Consider the following 23,336-nt stretch of genomic DNA (forward strand, 5'->3'; position numbering starts at 1 on the left):
CGTGCAAGTAAAAGCAGACCAGCAAGTTAGTCTAGCGTCCCCGTGTTGCAGGGGGAAGAACTGAGATGCAGAGCAGCTGCCAGGTGCCTTGAGACTCACAGACCAAGTGGCCACTTGATCCAGGGCTCCAGACCACTTTGCAAAGGTCTCCATCAGTGGTGAGCTCATTAAAAGGGTCTCTACCAAACTTCTAGCTACCTGGTTGAGCCACAAGGACTCGTGCATTATAAATCCTCAGATCACAAGAATCCTACTCCCACAACACTCCTCAGAACCACCTGGCTTGGGGGTGAGGGAGGGGAAGGCGAGGCAACCTGCTCGGCCATTTTGCTTTCTCATTTGTCTGAGCCTCTGCCGACATCCAGCCGCAGTCCCATGAGTGCCAGGGCGCTGGCAGAATTTTAAATCAGGTCTGCAGAATGCAGTGTCCTTGGGCACTGATTTGACTGCAGCAACAATGAGAAAGGGACTTTCTGTTCATCGTTTCTGGCGTCTGGGTTTAGGAGAGGTGCCACTTATGGGGTCCAGTTGCCTTCCTGGCCTTGGACAGGAGCCATCACTCCTAGGGGTCCCTGCTTGTCAAGACCATAGGTTCCTGAAACCGCTATCTGAGCCAGGTGGGAAGCAACAGGGCTGAAGTTTCCATCATCACAAAGCCTGCACCAGTGGGGGCTCCTGCTGGCGGGGGGGCCTGGAGTGATCTCAAAGTGCAGAGACAAAGGAAGGAAGGAAGGTGCGGGGTCACACGGAGAATTCTTCGTGCTGCCGTCACCTCTGCCCCCACATCAGTGGGTGGCTGCCAGGCGCTTGCAGGTGTTAAGAATGCACAGCTTGAGCTGCAGGGAGGTTTTGCTGTTGGAAAATGTAGGATCAAGGCACTCCACTCAGTGAAATAGCTAGGAGCCTGCCCTGCTGGAAGAGGCCAGCGCTGAACTCAGATTTTGTGAGGGTGGAATTTGGACACTTTGCCCTTAGGGGGAGCCCAAGTAGGTCTTGGCATTATCTCCAAGGCACTCTTTTGCTTAGTCGTGCGCAGGGTCTGTCTCCTTCTCTCCTGGCTTCTCCCAGAACCTTCTCGTGCAGCCCCTCCTGGAGCAGCATGGCCCTGGGAAGAGCAGCCAGGGTGAGGCAGGGGCTGCAAGCTGGCCATCACCAGCCACACAGCCTCTTACAGCCTCGCCTCCACCAGGCTGCACACCCAGGCCCAGCTGCTGGAGTGTTGGCTACTAGTGACTCCCTCCCTCCCTCCCTCCCTCCCTAGGGAATCGCCCTTGGCAGATGGGTGCAGTCTTGCCTGGGGAGGCTGGACAGAGTTTGCACATACCCCCAGGAAAGGCCGCCGCTCAGTCCCGGCTTCCAGCAGGGCAGTCTCTACTGCGCATTTCCCACTCCAGAGCTCCCCATGCGTCAGGCAGGACTGCACACCCAGCAGCACATCCTCCCCTTGCCCTGGTCTGCTGCTCTCACTCACCAGCCTCCGAGAGCCCTCCCTCCATCAACCATTCGAACCAGAATCCCCTCTCAGGCTCTGCTTCTAGGGAGCCCAACCTCAGACACCATGCAAGTGTTTTCCCCTCTTCCCTCCTGATCCCCACCCCTGGGGGGCGTTGGACAAGCACCTTCAATAGGCGCACAGGCATCTAAATGTGCTCTGCGCTTGTGCGGGACGCTGGGCCACAGACACTTCTTTTTCTCACTTTGTTTTCACTCAAGGCCGTGTTTCTGAGATCAATCTCGATTTCTGTATTTGTGTCTAATTTGCTACTTTTAGCTGGCCTGATGGTGGTTTACTTAAAAATAACAAAAACACATAAGCTGCCATGTAAGGTCCAGGTTTTAAAGATGACTCCTCCGCTCGGCACAGCTTCCACTGACCTTGTCCCTCTCTGTAGGTCTTCCAAGAAGAGCCTGTGTCGCGGACTCTGATGTAAGACCAGCAAGGAGCCTCTGTTTATAGACCTCATGGGAGAACATTCAGGAAAAAAGCCTTCTTCCCCCACAGCAGCTTCAGCAGGGACCCCGACGGCTCGCTGGCCAAGGCCAAGAGCTCAGGGAGCACCATGTTAGCCGGAGTCCAGTGGGAAGCTCACAGAAGGAGCAGGCCGAGGCTTGGCATGTACCTTGACGCTGGCTGAAAGCCACTGACCGTCCTGCCTCCTCAAGCCCGCCCTGCCCTCCTCCAAGGAGAGGTGCGCAGGCGTACACCCCTGCTTCTCACATGCTCCTCCGGGGAAAGAATCTGTTCACAGGATCCCTCTCACTCTCCTCTCTTGACCCCACAGGGAATAACGAGGCAAAGAGAAGTGGAGTGGATGGCCGGCGGGCCCTCGGCTCCCACTAAGGGCTGGGACTGTGGTGAAAGCTTCCGGTGCCTGTACAAGTGGCCATCACAACTCCAGGTGTGTGTCTCCATCTCACTTCGGAATGGGGCTCTGGTTACTAAGAGGGCCATCCCGTCAAACAAGAAAGTGCATCATGGCCAAGTGAGCAGACCCCGCGCCGCCCCCCCCCACCCCCAGGCCTCATGCTGTAACGCAGAGGCTACTAGTGACTCCCTCCCTCCCTCCCTCCCTCCCTCCCTCCCTCCCTAGGGAATCGCCCTTGGCAGATGGGTGCAGTCTTGCCTGGGGAGGCTGGACAGAGTTTGCACATACCCCCAGGAAAGGCCGCCGCTCAGTCCCGGCTTCCAGCAGGGCAGTCTCTACTGCGCATTTCCCACTCCAGAGCTCCCCATGCGTCAGGCAGGACTGCACACCCAGCAGCAATTAGGGGAATGGTGTGCACGGCGCCCAGGGTTCTCTCCTCTGCTCTCCTCTTCAGGGATGAGGGCATGTTTCAGGGCTCAGGGAGAGCCTCCTCCGCCATCACCTCCCATCACCTCCGTGCTCCTGGGACGTCACCATTCATTGTTCCCTTTGCCGGGAGCTTCCCAGATCAAGGCTCAGGTGTTTCATGCTCCATAGGGCACGGCCCACGGTTACAGATTAATCAATGAAATCCCATTCCACGGTCCAGCGCTTCTCCGGGCCAGGGCGGTGCATTCATGAGCTCTCCGCATTTCTGTGCCTCTAGTTAGCGTTGGGCGAGGAGGCGTGGAGCCTGAACCTCCCCGCTTCCCCAGTTCCACTCGCAGGATGGAGCCTGCGCTCTACTCCTTTCCTTCGGCTCATGTACTTTCATGATGGAAACAGCCATTTTCATAAGTGTGGTATTTGGAGTTGACAACGAAGAGATGGATGAGACGGAATGGAGCCCCCCCCCCACCCCCCACCCCCCCAAAAAACTCCAGGTACAAGTCGGGAGTTAAAATATAGCAAATAAGTGAGGAAAAAAGTGATGAATCCAGGAGTCTGCAGGCTTTTTGTATAAAGGTCCAGATAATGAATGTAATAAATATTTTAGACTTTGCAGGTGACACACAGTCTCTGACACATATTCTTCATGTACACATGAGTGTGTGTGTATTTTTATATGTATCCTTTCAAAAAATGTAGAAGTCATGCCTCACTCACAAAGGCATACAAAAACTGGTCAAGAGCCCAATTTGACCCCTGCATAGTTTTTTATATGGACCAAAGTAAGTTTTTTCTTACATTACACAGAGAGAATGCATTTTCGTATTTATGATTGAGAGTAAGAGATTTCTCAGACAAGACCAAAAAGTTATCATTATAAAGGAAAAGGTAGCTCCACTTGCCTACAGCAAAATTACCACTTCCTGATGACAAGAGAATCATAAACAAGGTTAGAAAATAAGAACCGTTTCCCACAGCAGCTCCCCGATTGACGGCAGCCACACCCACCCTCGCACTGAGCACGACTCAGGTGCATTAAACAGAAAAATGTTTAACACAATGAAATGTATTGGTGTTCTGATTAGAAGGTAAGATACACTTAAAAGTCAAAAACCCAGAGGAAACAGAAACCTGGAAAGGTAAGCGAGCTTTGTCAATCTGAGGGCGCTTGAGGTGAGTTTGGTCCTTCATTGGCTTGGTCTGCTGGGGTGAAGGGTGCAGGATTGAAACCCAGACTCTATCCCAGGTGAGAGCCCACTCCTACACAAGGCAGAAACCTCAGAGGGTCATACCCTCAACATGTGGGCGAATCAGAAATAACACACCCGACCCCCACCACCTGCTCTGGGGACATAAAAACCCCAACCTTCTCACAGAACAGAGGGGGCAAAAGTCTCTCCCGTTGATTTCATAACAAGAAGACAGTCTTCTCACGGGTTTGCAATTTGCATCCACTGCCCAGTGGCATGAAGGAACCTAAAACCAAGATTTTTCTTTAAAGTAAGTGACCAGAGGCACCCGGCAGAGGTGAAGCGTGTCACCACTGAAGACACCCACCTCCAAGCCAAGTCTCAAAGTTCCAAAAATCTCAGCTCACCGCCAAAACTCTGAGAACAAACCAGGAAACCAGGTGCCATTAGCATGAGCTAGCACAGGAAACAGTCAGATAGGCTGAGACGTCCTATGTGGGCGCTGTCAGGCACAAACTAGCAAAAAACTAGTGTTTTTTGAAAAGATTGAAAATACGAGTAAAGACGAAAAGAATGGCCACACTGAGTGTTGGTAAGGATGGGGAGAAGCTGGCACTCCCCACACTGCTGGTAGGAACGAAAACGATGCAATCACCTTGGAAAATAGTTTGGCAGCTTCTTAAATAATCAATTATGCATCTACCATATGTTCCATCCATTCTACTTTTAGGTATGTACCCAAGGGAACTGGGAGCATAACCCACACAAAGATATCTAGAAGAATAGTCATTCTATTTTAACAGCCCCAAACTGAAACAAACCAAATGTCTACCAACAAGTGAATATATAACTAAATTCTGACATATCTACCCTATCTATTTATATAAAAACCCTGGGTGTAACACCCATCACGACCGAGGCTCAACCAACTGGAAGGAAGTCAGTCCTGCAGGGGTTGACTTGGCAATGGCTGCACCCTCCCCGAGCTGTTTCCCCATGAGGGCGAGGTTTGAGGCAGGAACCAGCCCTCGGAGCATGGAGGCATATCTTTATAAAGTTTTAATACATTGTATTAGAGGTTGTGGTAGTACTGTTTTACCAACAACGTCTACAGGAATTGCTGCAAATTTATTTCTCGATGGAAGAACCTTTCATTCTCAATATAAATTACCAATTCCATTAAATGAAACTTCAATTTCTAGACTCAATATAAACAGTGAAGTTGCTAAAACTATTAAAAAGGCCCAACTTCTCATTATTGATGAATGAACCATGGCATCCAGTCATGCTATAAACGCCATAGACAGATTACTAAGAGAAACTGTGAATTTGAATGTTGTATTTGGTGGGAAAGTTCCCCTTCTTGGAGGGGATTTTTGACAATGTCTCAGTATTGTACTGCATGCTATGCGATCGGCCATAGTACAAACAAGTTTAAAGTACTGTAATGTTTGGGGATGTTTCAGAAAGAAGTTGTCTCTTAAAACAAATATGAGATCAGAGGATTCTGCTTATAGTGAATGGTTAGTAAAACTTGGAGATGGCAAACTTGATAGCAGTTTTCATTTAGGAATGGATATTATTGAAATCCCCTGTGAAATGATTTGTAACAGATCTATTATTGAAGCTACCTTTGGAAATAGTATTATCTATAGATAATATTAAAAATATATCTAAACATGCAATTCTTTGTCCAGAAAATGAGCACGTTCAAAAATTAAATGAAAAAATTTTGGATATACTTGATGGAGATTTTCACACATATTTGAGTGATGATTCCATTGATTCCACAGATGATACTAAAAAGAAAAATTTTGCCATTGAATTTCTTAATAGCATTACTTCTTCGGGAATGCCATCTCATAAATTAAAATTGAAAGTGGGTGCAATCATCATGCTATTGAGAAATCTTAATAGTAAATGGGGTCTTTGTAATGGTACCAGATTTATTATCAAAAGATCACGACCTAACATTCTAGAAGCTGAAGTATTAACAGGATCTGCAGAGGGAGAGGTTGTTCTGATTCCAAGAATTTATTTGTCCCCATCTGACACTGGCCTCCCATTTACATTGATTCAACGACAGTTTCCCGTGATGCCAGCATTTGTGATGACTATTAATAAATCACAAGGACAAACTCTAGACAGAGTAGGAATATTTCTACCTGAACCTGTTTTTGCACATGGTTAGTTATATGTTGCTTTCTCTCGGGTTTGAAGATCACGTGATGTTAAAGTTAAAGTTCTAAATACTTCAACACGAGGGAAATTAGTCAAGCACTCTGAAAGTGTTTTCACTCTTAATATGGTAGACAGGAGATATTAGAATAAGTTTAATCACTTTATCAGTCATTGTTTGCATCACTGTTGTTTTTATATCATGTTTTTGTTGCTTTTATATCATGTTTTTATTGTTTTCATATCATGTTTTTGTTGTTTTTATATCATGCCTCTATTGTTTTTATATCCTTTTGTTACTGTTTATTAATAAATTTATATATTATTTTCATATACATTGTACTAATTTCCTTTCATCTCTCACACTTCTATTATAGAGAAACGGCAAATAGCAATATTAAAATATTTCCTCTAATTAATTCCCTTTTAATGTGCATGAATTTTGTGCACTGGGCCACTAATTTAGCAATAAAAGGAATGAATTATTCATACACACAACAACATGAATGGACCTGAAAAGCCAGTACCCCCTCCCCCAAGAAACAGAGCACATATTGTACGACTTTATTTCTATAAGATTCTAGAAGTGAACTAAGCTATAGTGACAGCGGGCACATCAGTGGTTACCTGGGGATGGGCGGGTGTCAGGTGGGCCAGTGGCAGGAATCACAAAGGGACACGTGGAAACTTTGGGGATATGGGCACATTCATTATCCTGATGGTGTTATTGGTTTCACAGGTGCGCACACATGTCAAAACTTATTAAATTGCATATTTTAATTATGCATAATATTGAAATTCAATATATTTCAGCAGAAATTTTCAAAAATAAGTCAGTGGATTAAGAAAATTAGTAAAATTTTAATGATAGATCTGAACAAAGAATGGAGATGATAGCACAGAGAGACAAAGTTATTGAAAATAGAGGTTAAGAGGCATGGAAGCCCTAGTCGGTGTGGCTCAGTGGATAGAGCATTGGCCTGTGGACCCAAGGGTCCTGAGCTCGGTTCTGATCAAAGGCACAGACCTTGGTTGCAGGCTCCTCCCCAGCCTGGACCCTGGTCAGGGCAGGTACAGGAGGCAACCAATTGATGTGTTTCTGTCATATTGATATTTCTCTCTGCCTTGACCTCTCTCTTCCACTCTCTAAAAATCAATGGAACGATATCCTTGGGTGAGGATTTAAAAAAAAAAAAAAAAAAGAGGCGTGGAAGACTGAAGACACCTACGATACATTATTTTAGAGATCCAGAAAGAAAGGAGAGAGAATGGGGCAAGGGCAGTGTTTGAGCAATGAGACCTGAGAATTTTCTAGGTAGACATCAATCCATAAATCATAAAAGCCCAATGGATTCCTAATGGAATAAATAAAAGTAACACATACTTCTCTACATCAAAATAAAAGTGTGGCACACCAAAGATTAAAAGGAGATCTGAAATGAAGCCAGAGATGGAAGACCTTCAGAGGACAGAGCTGACTGCCCTACCACACGGCACAGCCTTAGGATAGCTTTGCATGCTAAAGACAAGGCCAACCTAGGACGGCATACCCAGCAGAAATATTTCTCAAGAATTAGGATGTTTTGGAAATAAACAATGAAATAAATGTACTTTCAGGCTGATAAAGTAAATGTGGTTTTTATCCTCTCAAGGGAATTCTTAAAAACATGCCTTAGACAGAAGAATGCAACCCCAGAAGGAAGGTCTGCTACGTGAAAAGAATGAAGACGCAGGACATCTGCAGTGAGGTGGAAAAATACAAATGAATGAGCTCAAACAGACAAATAACAGACTTGGAAAAAATACCTGCAATATATGTATATAACAGGCAAATAATACAGACAGAATTAAAATAGGTGCAGAAGCCTACAGATTCTGGATGGGCAAAACATTTAAACATCTGCTAATAACAGACCTTAGTAAGAAAGTGGGCGAGGGCTGCCGCTTGCTCCCAGAGGAGGAAAATGGCACTGCCATTGTGGAGGGACTTGGTAATAACTTGTAAAGTTGAAATGTGATTACTTTATCATCTAGCAATTCCACTTTTAAGTATATTTCTTAGACCACCTCTTGCACTGTGCCTACAGAGGCATGCATACTCATGCTCATCGCAAAATAAGTCAAAAATTTTGGAAATAAATGAAATGTTGTACTCATGAGATGAGCACTCTACAGCAATGAAGGGAATGAATTTGAGCTGTATCTTCAGAAACGCAACACTGAGTTTAAAGTCGGGCAGAACAATAAATATAGCGTGATATTTATATACATATTTTAAAGACAGAAATCAACATTATTATGTGCAAGTAGTGGATACCTCAATTTTTCAAGTATGAGAAGATGGATTGAAACAATTAGTGCCAAATACATAAAACTACATCATTATCTTCTGTGTTTTATTTATTTTATTTTTCACAACATATAATGTATAGAGTAACCGGTTATGTGATTTTTTAAAGGCTCAGAAGCAAATATAACAAAATGTTAACATTTGTTCACACTGGATCATTACCCAGGTGTCTGTCATATATTTTCTGAGCTTTCCTGTATTTTTTTATGTTTTATTTTCCAAAACAAGAAAAAAGAGAACAGATACTCTGATACAGAAAGCTCACCATTCTCTGTGAGCAAAGGCCTGGAGGGGGGGTGTCTCGAGTACAGTATTTCATTTTCTATAGAACATTAAGACAACTGAAGTAAAATGGGAAAGAGAATTAAAAATATAGGCTTCTTTCTTGAGGAGAGAACACACAGGTTGATAGATGATAGAGATGGATATATAAGTTGAGACATACAGAGTGTCCCTACAAAATGTATATGCACTTTGAATGATTATAAAGTCAGTGTTTATAAACATACAATTCATTTTCAAGATTTAAAAGAATCTTACAGAAATGAATTTTTTTTTTATCATTTCCGTGTTTTTGAACTGATGACCATTCTGGTCAAGGCACTGCTGATAACGCAAAGCAATGGAGGGGGATCAAGAATCATTTCGTTTGGTATTTATATGCCCTCAATTCATTGACTGTTGACAGTTTTGTGCTGTGAACTTTATCTTTTATGTATCTCCCATAAAAAATAGCCTAGTGGCACTTTACGATAAATTTTCTTTGTTCAAAGCTTAGTCTGGTTTCATCCATTATTTCAAATCAGTTAAACCTGAAAAGAAGTGAAAATTAAGTGAGCTATCAGCTGTCAAAGTGTTTACATTTTGGGGACACGCTATGTATATGCATACATACAGTCATGTGTGTGCGGGTGGATGGATGGACAGATGGATGGATAGGGTGGCAGGCAGAAGAATGGTGCCCAGCCCTTCATCCCCAGATCCTGTCAATGTGTTGCCTTCCATGGCAAAAAGGACTTTGCGGAGTAATTGTGGGTACGGTAAGATGATGAGATTAGTGGGTGAGTCCCATTTACCACCCGAATCTTTCAAAAGAAGAAAGCGGAGGGGGATTGGGTCAGAGAGAGGGCGGGCGCTGGGAAGAACAGGATGTGGTATGGGCAGGAGCATGGCTCCTCAGGACGCTCCCGGTCAGCAAACCAGCTTCACCAGGGATGCCAGGAAAGCAGCCCCTCAGCCCCCACCCCCAGACCCACTGACTTCCACCCAGCATCACAGGAAACTCCAGAAAACTGCAGGCAACTCTGGTGCCCACTGCGGGGGGGCGGTGGGAGGGAGGCCGCTGTCTGGCATACAGGCCCCTGGGAGGTCACCTGACTTCTGTGTGTCTCAGATTCCCCTTGAGAAAAGTGGGGCATCATGGTGCAGTGCCCTGTACAGAACAGCCCTCAGCGATGGCCACTCTGGACGCCTGGTCCTGGCAGTCACTCAGAGCAGGGCCGGGGCCTCAGAAGGCGGTGCCTGCAGCCACGGAGGGCGGAGCCGCTGCAGGACCCAGTCAGGAGTTCGCGTTGCCTCTGGAAGCAGAGCTAGGCTTTGGATCGATTACTGGCAGTCATGGGGTGCAGAGGCTGAGCATGCCTGGAAGGGGAGCTGCTGGGGGCCGGAGGGTCTTAGGGACGTGGGGTCAGAGTCCTATTAGAGAGTGGGAGAGGGCCAGCGACACCGCACCGAGGCACCGGGTGGGAGAAGAGGAGATTGTGCGGAAGGAGACTGAAAGCTTCGGGGGGCGGGGGGGTGGTCTAGAGAGGGCAGGGGCTGGGTAAAGAGTTGGCTTTCTAACTCATATGCCACGGGCAGCACGAAGGGTTATGAGCAAAGGAGCAAGACAATCAAAGAATGGCATTAAAACCCACACCCCGCCACGTGCTGCCTGTGTATTGTGCGCGGGCACGTGGCAGAGAACAGTCTGGAAGGGCATCTAATGCTGACGCTGCCTGTCCTTGTTCATCTGTATATTCTAATTTTCCTGCAAAAGACCTGCATCGCTTGCATAATTAAAAAAGCAGTAAACGCTGTAATAATTAACACACTTTCTCTTGAGGACTTAACTTGGATGGGTGTAGTTCAGGTCAGTTATTTCAAATAGTCGCTGGGGTCCTGGCCTTGGAAAGGTGCCACTGAAGACTACGCAGGCAGAGGGCTGTGGGGACCAGCCGGGTCCTGTCCCCTCGAAAGCCCAGACCCCGGCTCTGGGCAGGAACCCTTTCCCTGGAGCACAGAGGCGCCTTTTGAATCCCAGGGGACGTTTTTCCCGGGGTTTAGCGAGGCCAAGGTCTGTAGTTACCAACAGGACAGGCACCTGCGGAAAGGACAGCGGTGGCCAAACACCTACCTTCTCAGTGCTTTCTGCTTGCGGCTCCCCCGGCACATCTTCGCCCTTCTCCGAGGTGGTCCCCTCGTCCAGCCCGGCTCAGACCGCGGGTCCCCGGATGTCATCCCTGGGGCTGTTGGGCAGGAGAGCTGAAAATACCAGGCACATTGGCATCATTGCTCAAAGCCCTCGGGTGGGGACAGTCCCGGAGGGCTGTGTCTGCACACAGGACACCTATCTGGGGAAGTCAAGGCACGGAAGTGCTGCATAGCCAGACAGTGTAAGCGTTCCTGGGAGGGACCTAGGACTGCCCGGCGGGTCCACAGAGGAAAGCCCGGATGTGTGGTGTTCACTGGAGGCCTGGGGAACGGCACGGCTGGTTCTTCTCCATCCCCCAGTCTCCCTTCCCCGGAACCCCTATGCCCAATACCTCACGTCTCTCAGAGAAGGAAGGCTAACCCAGGCCTTGCAGGCCCCTCTCTCGGGCCCAGCGCCTTCTTTATCACCCGCCAGGCGCAGGATGAAGAAGTGTGGCCCCTCCCTCTGGCTCCGCCGCCCGCTGGGAGAACAGCCTGCCGGGCTCCAGGCCGCTCCTGTCATTGTCCCCACCGTGACATTAGCACTGAGGTCCCCGCACCCTCGTCTGTTGCCCTGTCTGAGACCTCCCGAATGGGACAACACCCCCCATTATGAAATCAAATCCAGAGGCGTGGGATCCCTCCCAACGGGACTGTGGACTGTGGACTAACTGTTCAGTCACCAGGTGGGGACTCACCCCCACACCCCCTTGCCTGGAGTCTATATCTCGCAGTAAGAGATTCTGGCTGATAATCTTAGATGACCCAGAGAGCTCTCTTAGGCAGCGTTCATTTCTCATGTTGCCTCTGTTACCGGGAAGCTCAGAGTTCGATTTATGTCTAGTTAGGAAAACTATCTCACCCAGAGTCTTGGGTACATTAATTCTTCCTTTGAAACATTTTCATGATTTTCTTTTGTTTGGCATTTGGGGCCTTTGTTCTCTCCTGTCCCCGCCCCCAGGTGTGGCAGCCACTTCCCTGGAGGACAGGCGGGGAAGACGTTCTAACAGAGGCAGATGCCACGGGACTGCGTCACCCTTCTTCTCCATCATGGCACATCCTACCTGCTCGGCAGTGCCCTCAGCCCGGGGCCCGGGGGCAAAGCTGTGTTACCTTCCATGGCTGCGTCTCCCCTCCTCCTGCAGGGCTGGTCCCAGTCCGTCGTACCGACTCTGCCTTGCTCACCGGCCGGACATCTGCAGCCTGGGCTGGGGCACCGCTCCCAGGGCAGTGCAGCGCCCAGTACGCGGACGTGGCCTTCTCCTTCTGCTCCGTGGGCAGAGGCAGGCTGCCGCTCAAGCAGCACCAGGTGAGCTGGGGCTCGGCCCGCAACAAGGGGAAGGGGCCCTGGGGCCCGCAGAGGCCCGAGCTCTCAGAGGTCCTGCTCCAGGCCAGCTCAGGGCAGCCCGAGGGCGGGGGGGCCGGGAGGACGGAGCTGGGCTCGAAGGGGCAGCAGGGACGGTGCCCCGCCAGGGGCCCTGGAGGCCCCACCACTTCCCTGCTGAGTGTCCAGGGACCCAGGACACCCCCAGAGGGCCTGCGCCTTGCCCACATGCTGCCCACACAGAGCTGTCCAGCGTCTCGGGTCTCACTCCTCCCGGGGTCACAAGGCGGGGTGGGCAGGGCAGAGGCTGTCTCCCTGGGGGCCCCAACACTCCAGCCCGGAGACTCCCCGGCCGCGGGGGTGCTGGTGTCCAAATCTCCTTTCTCTTCTCCTGGTACCTCCTTTCTCCTGCCCCACAGCCTGGGCCAGCTGGAGTCCTCCCCGAAGTTGTCGGCTCTACCTGAGGCCAGGCGGGGGGCTGGGCGGGTCCCCAGCCCTGGCCCAGCAGAGGAGGCCCGGTCCTGGGGCAGCCCGCTCCTGCAGAGAGGGCCCTGGCTGCGCTCCGGGGCACCAGCCGGCGGCTGCGGGCTCTCTCCCTGCGGTAGCCTGAGCAGGTACTTGGGGGGGAAGGTGGTGTCTGAAGGCTGGGCAGGCTGGGAGGTGGTCCCCCCGGGGGCTCCAGCGGCAGGACCACACATAGGCGCCTCGGGCCCGGGCCCCGCCGGTCGCAGGGCCACCAAGGGCGCAGAGAAAGATGTACCGGAGGCCCCCCTGCCGTCGGCACTCGTGTGCAGCCTGTCCCCAGAGTCACTGTCCTGGTTCAAGGAGGGTGGGGAGCTGTCCTGCGCTGGGCCCTCAGGGGCCTGGTCTCTCACTCCCAGAGACCCCAGCTGCTCTGGGCAGCTCAGCTGCTCTACCCGCAGCTTCTTCCTCTCCGAGGGCAGCTTGTCCCCTGCAGGCTGGGGCTCCCCAGAGCTCCCGCTGGGCCGTGTCGGGACCAGGAGGGCCTGCTGCCTGGGCCCCTGGATGTTCCCGCCACTTCTGGGGCCTTCTTCCAGCTTGGGGTCTGGCAAAACCAGGCTGGGAGCCTCCAGGTCCCCACCTTTGAGGGGACCAGGGATGGGGGGCAGCTGACACCCCAGCTCCGGCCTCCCATTTGGAGGAAGCACAAGGCTCGTGCTGCCCAGACACCAGGGTTCCTGGATGCTGAGGGCGGAAGGTGACGGGGCCCTGCCCGCCCCCGGCCCTTCACCGCCTCTTGCTCTGGCCACTGGCTCCCTCTGCTTGGGGGGCTTGGTCACCAAGAAGCCTCCTGCGGCTGGTGGACTTTCCCCAGGCCCTGGCCTGGCCCCCACAGAAGTGTCCCCACAAGCAGGGGTCCTCCCATCCTGAGAAGGGGCTGCGCCCTCGCCCCCCACCGCCTCCTCCAGCACAGGCAGGTCCGGCTCTGCGCCCCAGCCCGCGCCTGCCTCCCTGGGCCTCCTGCCTCGCGGGCGGCCGCTCTTCTGGTAGAGCCTCTGGAACGTCTCGCAGCCGTACACCTGCCACTTCTCCTGGGAGAACGGCCTGGGCCTCCTCGCGGCCGCCTTGCCCTTGCCCGCCGGCCCCTCCCCGGCTGCAGCTCGCTTTCCATCCTGGCCCTCTGCGGGGGCCTCGGCGTCTCCAGTGGCAGGACCCGGCAGGTCCTCCACCGCAGCCTGTCTGACCAGGGCCCGGGGGTGGCTGCCCGGGACCTCCCCGAGTCGGGCGGGGACAGACCTGGGGCTCAGAGGCCCCCGCCTCCCGGGACGGGCGTCCTGGGGGTCCAGCGGCTCCTGCCGCGTCCTGGTGCCCTCGACGAAGGGCAGCGAGTGGCTCCTGGTGACAGGCACGCATTCCACGGTGGTGGAGAGCTGAGTGGGGACAGAGTGGAAGAGGAGGGGCCGCGCCCTGTCAGAGGCCACGCAGGTGGAGCGGGCGGGGCACAGGGCCCCGTGCCTCCTGCGTCCCGGCCCCAGTGCCCGGATCTCGAAGTGGAAGGAGTCCTTGTAGGTATAGGGCACGGGCAGGTCGATGCTGCCCTGCTTGGACAGGACGGTCTTGCGGGGCCGCACGTGGTCCAGCTGGGGATCGTCCACCACGGCCTGGTTGTGGGAGATGAGCCGGGCGATGCGTTCCTCCAGCTGCCGCTTCTCCCGCTCCAGGCTGGGCTCCTGCCCTCCCGGCTCAGCCCTGGCCCCCCCAGGCCGTGGGGCGCCCTCCCTCTCGGACTCCACACTGTGATCCGACAGGCTGTGCGGGGGGCTGCCTGGGGCCGGCGGCTGCTCCGAGCTGTCCGAGCGGGACAGGTAGCCCGAGTCGGTGCTCTCACACTTCCTCAGCCGGCTCTCCGAGGCCCGGGTGTCCTGCCGGGAGCACGCCCTGCCCGCTGTCGGAGACTTCTGCCCCGGTGGCCTGCGCCCCCGCTGAGAGCTGGCCAAGGGGATCCCAACGGGAGCTGCGTGGGTAGTGTCCAGAGGGGCCTCTCTGTCAGCCAGTGTGGACGCTGGACAGAAAAGAGCTTCTGCCTGCAGATCTAGGTTCTTGGCAATTGGGGGCAGATGCATGGGGGGTACCGGGCAGTTCCCGGAACCCTGGACACCTGGAGAAAGGGGTCTCTCTGACCGAGCCCCATCACCCCCACCAATGCTCCCGCTGTCCCCCCTGCCGGCTGCTCCGGGGGTCTCCGCGGCCTTGTCGCCCTCCTCCAGGAGGCTGCCCCCCGCACCGTCGGACCCCACAGACAGCCGGGAGTTGTTGAGGTGGGTCTGGGTGCGCCTGTGCTTGTACAGGTTGCTCTGGGTCTTGAAGGCGATGCCGCAGGTGGCACACGGGAAGGGCCTCTCTCCGGTGTGGGACCGAACGTGCTTCTCCAGCACACTGGGTTTCAGGCAGTCCCGGCCGCAGTGTGGGCACAGGTACTTGCCGGCTTTACGTGCCTTCCCGGGACTGCCCAGCGTGGGCCCCGGTGACAGGACAGGGAGAGTGCCCACGATGTTCACAGTGACCGTTGGGGTCACTGGCTTCCCGACCTGGGCAGGGCCAGGGCCTTCAGGCTGCAGCAGAGGGCTGAGGATGAAGGGTACGCTGCCCCCATCCACACCGCCCGTCACCAGGGGGGCACGTGGCTGGAGACCCCCAGGAGGCACTGTGTGGTACAGTGGGATGGGCAGTGCCTTCAGGAACACAGTGGGTGCCAGGCTCTGCTCTGGCGGCAGAATGATGGGGCCCAGAGTCAGGTGTGGTGAGGCCTGCTGACCTGGGGCCCCTGGAGTCCCAGGGGCAAGAGCTGGCTGATCCCTGGCAGGTGAGGCAGGGCAGTTGAGTTCTGGCACCTCCATCCCACATTGTCTGTGTGGCCCAGGATGCTAGGTAACCTGCAGGCAAAACCAGACTTTACCATGGGCACCTGTCTTTCATCACAAGCACACTCTCTCCTGCCGCCCACCGGGCATTCATCACCCACTGAAACCTGACAACAATCCCCCAAGAAAAGTACTCTTATCCCCATATCAGGAAAGGGGAAACTGAGGCTCAGAGAATAGAGGTGACTTGACACACAGCTTACATGGCAAAGGCAGTGGCATGTGGGAGCCAGCTCAGACCGGTTCACACTGGCTCATGAGAGCTGATGGTTACATTTTCAGGAATTTTGCAAGCCAGTTGTTAAACATGGCCATAATTAAAAGTTATATTATATAAACTTACAATTAAATAACATATTTAAAAGGCACTACAACAGGATGTCACATGCAGAAGAATGAAGTTAAACCTCTACCTCACACCATATACAAAAATGAACTCAAACTGTATCACAGACCTAAATGTACGAGCTAAAACTATAAAACTCTTAGAAGAAAACAAAGGAGTAAATGTTCATGAATTTTGGTTTTGCAACGAATTCTTAGATATGACACCAAAAGAATGAGCAATTCAAAAACAAAAAAAAAGGTAAATTGGACTTCATCAAAATTAAAAGCTTTTGAGCATAAAGGGACACATCAAGGAAATGAAAAGATAAAGGACTCTTACAACTCAACAACAACAAAATAAACAACTCGATTTAAAACTGAGCAAAGGACTTGAATAGACATTTCTCCAAGGAAGATACACAAATGGCCCAAGTACATGTAAAGATGCTCATTATCATGAGTCATTAGAAAAATGTGAGTCAAAAATGCCATGAGATATGACTCTACACCAGCTAGTATGGCTATGGTAATAATAATAATAACCTGGAAATAACAAGTGCTGATGAGGATGTGGAGAAATTGGAATCCTTTTGCACTGCTAGCGGGAATGTAAAGTGGTGCAGCCACATGGAGAACAATTTGGCAGCTCCCTAAAAAGTTATATATAGAACTACTACCTGACCCAGCAATCCCACTTCTGAGGATATAACCAAAAGAATTGAAAATAGGTATTCAAATACAAACCTGCATACTAGCATAACTGGAAATAGCCAAAAGTTGAAATCAACCCAGATATCCATCCACTGATGGATAAACAAAATACATTATATTCATATAGTGGGATATTATTCAGCTATAAAAAGAGAATAAACCTTAAAAACATGCTACAACATGGATGAGCCTTGAAAACATTATGCTGAGTTCAAAAAGCCAGACTCCAAAGGTCACATACGTATAATTCCACTTATCTGAAAAACCCAGAATATATAGACACACACACCAAAAAACAGGTTATGGTGGTTGCCAGGGGTGGAAGGAGAATGAGGAATGGCTGTTTACTGACTCAGGGCTTCCTTGTGGGGCGATGGAATGCTCTGGAGCCAGATCACAGGGGTGGTGGCACTGCCCTGATTGTACACTTTACAGAGTTAAAATGCCAAATTTAATGTTATGTAAATTTTACCTCAGTAATAGGTTACTAAACACTCAAAGCTCATCACTTACTAATTATTTTATTACATCTTGCCATTCTCAGTGCTCTTGAGGTTACTTACATTGATTGTATCATTATAGTGGAAATGCCATCCAATGGTGTGGTACCTCTCCCCAACTTTGGATTCTGTAATGTTATGTTCATAGCCTGGGACTGGCCATGGGGGGAGCATTTACACCACAGTAATGGGCAGGTGCCACGTGAATCTTCTTTTTCTTTTATCCTGAGACCATCTCTCCCACTCTCTGTTCCTCACAAACTCATCTAACTTTATAGATCTCACAGTAACATGCCACCTGCCTCAAAGAGAGAGAGAGAGAGAGAGAGAGAGAGAGAGAGAGAGAGAGAGACCTTATACTTTTTAAAGGAAAGATTTGAAGACACATCTTTAGAGATTAGTAGGTGGCTACTAGAATTCTTCAGCGCTGACATAGTGGAAGACTATGTCTGACCTCGCGGTGCTGCATCCTTGCTATGAGCTGAGGAATTTCACGATGCTCCCCAAGACCACCAGACCTGAGTTCCTGACCCTCATTGCCCCCCTTGCTGGGGATCCCCTGGGCCCAGTTCCCTTGGCTCCAAGAGCAGATCACTCGGCAGAGCTCCTGGAGGACCAGGTGAAATGACGCCTGTGACAACACCGAGTGCAGTGCCAGGCACGGAGCAAGAGCTTGACTCACTTAAGTTTTCAAAGATTCTCCATAATCTTTTGAACTATTAATGCGCGATTGCTCCCCCACCCGATCATGCCTCTGACCCCCTTGCTCTTCCCCCAGAAATCAGTGCAGCAGGCTCCCTTAGGGCTCCGGGAAGGGGTGCTGTCTCAGGTTTGGTTCCCAAGTAAAGGGTGTCATTACCAGGACCTTATTTGGGAGGTGGCCCCAGGAAACAGCTGCAGGGTGTGGGAAAGTGGGGTGACGGAGCTGTGAAGCAAGTCCCACCGTGGCAGCTGGAACTTCATGGGGGTTCACGCCGAGATCGTGCAGACACACATCTCAGTTACCTGACCCGTGGCGGGGGGAGCCGGCACGCTTTGAGGGCCACTGCTCGCAGACCCAGCTGGCCGAGTGGACACACCACGCCAGCCTGGTGGCCCCAGAGAGCCGCATGCTGCTCGCAGCGGCCTCCAGATGGTACGTGCAGAGAGAGATCTATGGCCAGGGCTTCTGCTGAGCTGCTGTGGCCGAAACGGGGTAGAGCCTTCTGGCTACCAGAGCCTAAACCCTTGGAGGAGATCGGAGGGCGAGCAGTTCTCCCGTCCTCGGGAGCAGGGGGGAGGTGGACGGTCAGGACGGGAAGGAGAGGACCCTCAGCTTCTGCTTCAGGGGGGAGTTGGGTACAGGGGTGACCTGGACTCTGTTCCCGGGGCAACTGGGGAGGCCCCCGGCCAAGGAGCAGCCACAGCCACAGCACGTGTCCCGCTGGGAGGGACGGATGGTCTTGCACCCAGGGCTGGCAGCCCAGCACGACCTCCACGGCTGGGACCAGGGAAAGGGTTGGACAGAGGGCGACCAGCTCGCGGGGGCCTCGGTGCGGGCCTGAGTGGGGTGCTGAGGCCTGAGCCCACGCGCCCCGAATGAGCCCAGCCTTGGGGAGGGGGGAGAGAAACCCAGACTGACTGCCTCGGGGGAGGGATGGGGCTTGAAAACAGTCACTGCAGGAGAGGCGCGGAGCTGACACACTGTCACCGCTGTGGTTTGTCCCCTGCAGCCTGCTCTGTGCTCACAGCAAAAGCCACGTCTCTTCGTCGCAGCTGATCCCTGGGGCAGGGCAACGCGCCCGCTAACACCTCCTCCCGGGAGAGGGCACTTCCCTCAGGAAACTCAACTGGCTGCTGCCCTGTTTTTCTCTCTGAATCAAGGCGGCGGCCTATGGGAGCACCTGCATTGCACGGAGAGGGGAAACGAGGGACCGGGCTGGGAAGGCAGGAGCCAGGGAAGACCACCTGGCCAGCTGGACTCACTGTCCAGTGCTCCCCCTTGCCACCCTGAGAGGCCACAACGCGGGGACTCAATGGGCCCCTCGCTTCCTCCATGTCCCCTCCCCGCCCACCAGCCATCTTCATCGCGCCAGTGCACAGCTGCTCACAGAGAAGCGGGAGAAATCCGAGGGACAGAGTGAGCAATCCCAAGGCCCCCATTTTAAAAAGCAAATCACGGGGCCTGGGCAAAGAAATCGTTTCCAAAATTCACTGTTGGGGTCCTGACGCCGGTGGCCGCTGAGAAATGCTATCAGTGTATTAAACAGACAGACTTTCTCAGGAAGAACGCGGAGGCTGAAATGCTTCAGGGACAAGTCCCCGGCCTCAGCCCGCCCTGCACGCTGACGCCTCGCAGCCGGGGGCTGGGGCTGTCTCGCTGACACCCTGTCTCTCCAGAAGCCTGTGCACAGCCGTGTGCGTGTCCGTGTGCTCAGGGCCGCTCACTGCACACTTCAACGCGGCTAAAGTGGCACATCTTACGTTAGGTATATTTCACAACTTTTAAAAAGTGAAAAGATGCCCTGGCCGGTGTTGCTAAGTGGTTAGAGTGTCAGCCCACGCACCGGAGGGTCCCGGGTTCAATTCCTGGTCAAGGGCATGTACCCCGGCTGCGAGTTCACTCCCAGTCCTGGTCGGGGCGCGGGAGGCAACCAATCTATGTGATCTCTATGTGATCTCTGACATCAATATTTCTTCCTCTCTCTCTCCTTCTCTCCCCACCCCCCCACCTTCACTCTCTAAAAAGCCATCTCGTGAGGACTTAAAAAGAAAAAAAGATACCATTACCCAATGAGCTGAAAACTTACATTCATAACAAAACCCTGCACACAGATGTTTACGGCGGCTTTGTTCACGATTGCCAAACCCCGGGAGCAACAGACCTCCTTCCGTAGGTGATGGGTGAACTGTGTTCCATCCTGACAATGGAATATCACTCGGCGCCTAAAAGAAAAGAGCTGTCAAGCCATGAAAAAGCATGGAGGAAACTTAAACACGTGTCACTAAGTGAGAAAGTCAACCTGAGAGGCTACATACTGTATGATTCCAACTCTCTGACATTCTGAAAAAGACAAAACTGTGGAGACAGTAGAAAGACCAGTGGTTGCCGAGGGTCAGAGGGGAGCGGGGTGAGCAGGCGGAGCACAGCGGATGCTCAGGGAGTGAACTGCTGGGTGGGGACCATAACGATGGGCCCAGAGGATATGCAACACCAACCGTGAACCCTGCTGTAAACTACGCACCTCAGTTAATACTAATGTGTAATAGTGGCTCATCAATTGCAGTAAAAGTACCACACGAATACAGCATGCTAATAATAGAGGAACCTGTACAGGGGAGAGGGTGGGTGGTATTTGGGAATTCTATCTTCCCCTCATTTGTCTATAAACCTAAAACGGCTCTAAAAAATTAAGTCTATTAATTTAAAAAAAATTTAATCAAAACAATTTTAAAAAGACATTTGAAAAGATGTTTATCCTCACTGGCCAAGAAATGCGAGGTACATACCTCAGTGTAATAACTGCAGAAGAAAGGGGGAGGACTATGTCATTACCAAAAAGAGAAGATTGTCATTTTTTTCTAAGAACCATTACCATAAATATATAACTATGAATCTTTTAAAATGCGTATCTGTGGACCCCTCATATGCTCTTGCACAGAGTGATATGGCTCCATATTTGGGGGACTGCACCTCTAAGTTAAGATCTTGACCAGGGACACCTGGCTAGCCCCTCCAGAGAGAGCTGACCTTCCCTCCTCCTGGGCCCCAGAGCCCAGCCACAGGCTCCCCAGTCCTCTGGTGTCCACTCCGGTCAGTCGGAGCAGGAAGGGAAGACGGTCGGCCAGGCCTGGCTCGTCTACTGAAGGCCACGCTTTTCCCAGGTGGCATCTCCAGGTCCTGCCCCTGGCCTCTGGGGCCGCATTGCCAGTCTTCACCCCTCATTAACCTCCAACTGCCTGCTCACCTATGCATCTGGGCCCGCCAGGACCCAAAAGAGTTAACAACTTAAATGATGTGTGTGGGTGAGTTTCCCCAGAGAGCCAGGGCGTCTCTGAGTTTTGTCAGGTCCTGGGGTGATCGAGAAGGGTGACTGGATGGGGCCGCCTCGGTCGGATGGAGCAGCCCCTCCCCCAAACCTGGGTCCCTTCCCCAAGCTGCTCTAGCCACACAATGGCTCTCGCCATGACTTCACCCAATTTCATTCCGCTGGGTGACAAAGCACATTCTGCTTAAACACATCGAGATAAGTGAGCCAGGATGGAGTTTATCCACAAAAACTCTGGGCACTGGGGGGAGGGGGGGGCTTGTCTAGGAACGCGTCCCTTCAACTGCCTGATTTTCATAAACGAATGATGTGGTTTCCCTGCAGATGGCCCAGAGGGTTCAGATATTTGCAGGGAAAAGGCTGATATCAGGGAGGCTTTGGCGGGACAGGCTGTCCCTGGCCAGCTGTCCTGGAGACATGGGGGTGCCTTGAGGGAAGACCCCAGGGTTCCAGCTTTAGTTTGCCACTAACCCCACTGAGTGGCTTCTGCAAGTCCCTCTAACGTCAGGACTCTCCTTTATGAAATGAGGGTGAGGCGGAGGATTAAGCAGATTCCATCTAGCAGCACTTATCGCAGCCTCTGTGCAGAATGGGAGCAATCGCTGAGAGATTAATGCGCTTTTCTCTCTTCCTTTTCCAAGTCAATCACTTACCCAAGGTGTCAGTCCGCCTAAAGGGAGATGAGGGCTTTACAGATTTTAGCAGACGTAGTGGAGCCTTCTACGGAGCCTGCTCTGTGCTGGCTACTGGTCCAAGCATTTTAACTGTCCCTGGTCACCTGACCCGCATAACAGCCCATCAGGAAGGTGCTGGAGGGGCCCCCGGGAGGGGAACGAAGCACAGATAGGTGGAGAGATTTGCCCAAAGTCAAGTGGTTGGGACGTGTAGTCCCTCAAGAAGAAGGAAGACAGACAGAACAAGGTGAGACTTGGCCCCCAGCCTGCAAACGAGGCTTTCTGGTCAGACAATAATCTTGAGAACAGATACTGATATTGAGGGAAAGGTTTTCCAATATCACCTTCTCTCTTTGTTTTATTGTTTTGAGCTCTAAAGCAGGAGGATTTGTACCTGGAGTCAGGTAGCCCTGATCCAATGACCAGTGTCCTTGTAAGAAGACAGAGGATTCAGAGGTGACCATGGAGGCAGAGACTGAGGCGACGCCGCCACAAGCCACGGAATACCTGGAGCGACAGAAGCTGGAAGAGGCAGGAGGGCGCCTCCCCTGGGGCCTCCCGAGGGCCACGGCCTGGCCCACACTTGATTTTGGACTTCTGGCTCCAGGCTTGCGCCCGTCAATCTGTAGTCTGAAGACATTCCCCACGTGCATGGACCACACTGCTCCTGTCTTTGATGCCTGAGACTCCCCCGAAGGCCCATACAGTGGAGTTGCTGCACATATGCAGTGGCTTGAATTCAGCCTCACAGTTCAGGCAAAAAAGAAACTGATGCCAACCACTTGGCACTGCCCCAGCCGTCAAGTCAACAAGCAAGTGCCCAGCAAACAGGAGAAGATCCGAGGCCCTGGAGGCTGAGCCCCCTGGGCCTCCCCACCATGAGCCTCACTGGTGAGCACGTGTCAGTGTCTTGGGTATAAGGTGCACAGCCCCCTTCTGCCTCGTTGATTAAACAAGGCAATACGACAAGTTTCAGCACCCAAGGGGAGACTAGCTGAGTTGGAGGTGCTGAGAAGCACGGTTAGAGGCTGCATAAAACGGCCTCGACCCTGTACAGCCCTGTCTCCACAGCCTGTGCAGGGGACTTAGCTGCTCTTTCCGTCAAGAGAGTGAGACTTTGTCTCCATCCCCTTACTCGGGGGAAGAGGGTGCCACTGGTGATGGTCAGCTGGTTCCAAGACTAGGGCTGGAGAACCTGCATGTTCTGCTCTGCCTGTGCCATGAGAATGCACCCGAACTAGCCGCCTGGAGGAAGAGAGACCCGTGGAGCCGAGACAGGCCATCCCAGGGGGTGGCCCTCCAGCCTGTCCAGTCCCCGGCAGACCTGGCTGCCGCCCACAGACACATACGCAAGCCCAGCCACAATCCGACAAACCACTCACCTGAGCCCAGCCTGAAACACCTCCCCATAGAATTGCAAGCTAA

The 23,336-nt window shown here is 52.2% G+C and overlaps 1 protein-coding gene across 1 annotated transcript in view; it reads right to left on the reverse strand.

Moving 5' to 3' along the window:
- ZNF831 (zinc finger protein 831) overlaps positions 1-23,336 on the reverse strand; it is an 80,862-nt gene that overhangs the window by 42,452 nt on the left and 15,074 nt on the right. Inside the window, exons 2-3 of the mRNA XM_059705169.1 lie at positions 12,078-15,683; positions 10,909-11,036 (exon numbers count right to left, since the gene is read on the reverse strand). Coding sequence (XP_059561152.1) covers positions 10,909-11,036; positions 12,078-15,647 — 3,698 coding nt within the window. The 5' untranslated portion in view covers positions 15,648-15,683. The remainder of the gene's footprint in view (positions 1-10,908; positions 11,037-12,077; positions 15,684-23,336) is intronic.

This window comes from Myotis daubentonii, chromosome 8 (genome assembly GCF_963259705.1).
Source record: "Myotis daubentonii chromosome 8, mMyoDau2.1, whole genome shotgun sequence".
Lineage (NCBI taxonomy): Eukaryota > Metazoa > Chordata > Mammalia > Chiroptera > Vespertilionidae > Myotis > Myotis daubentonii.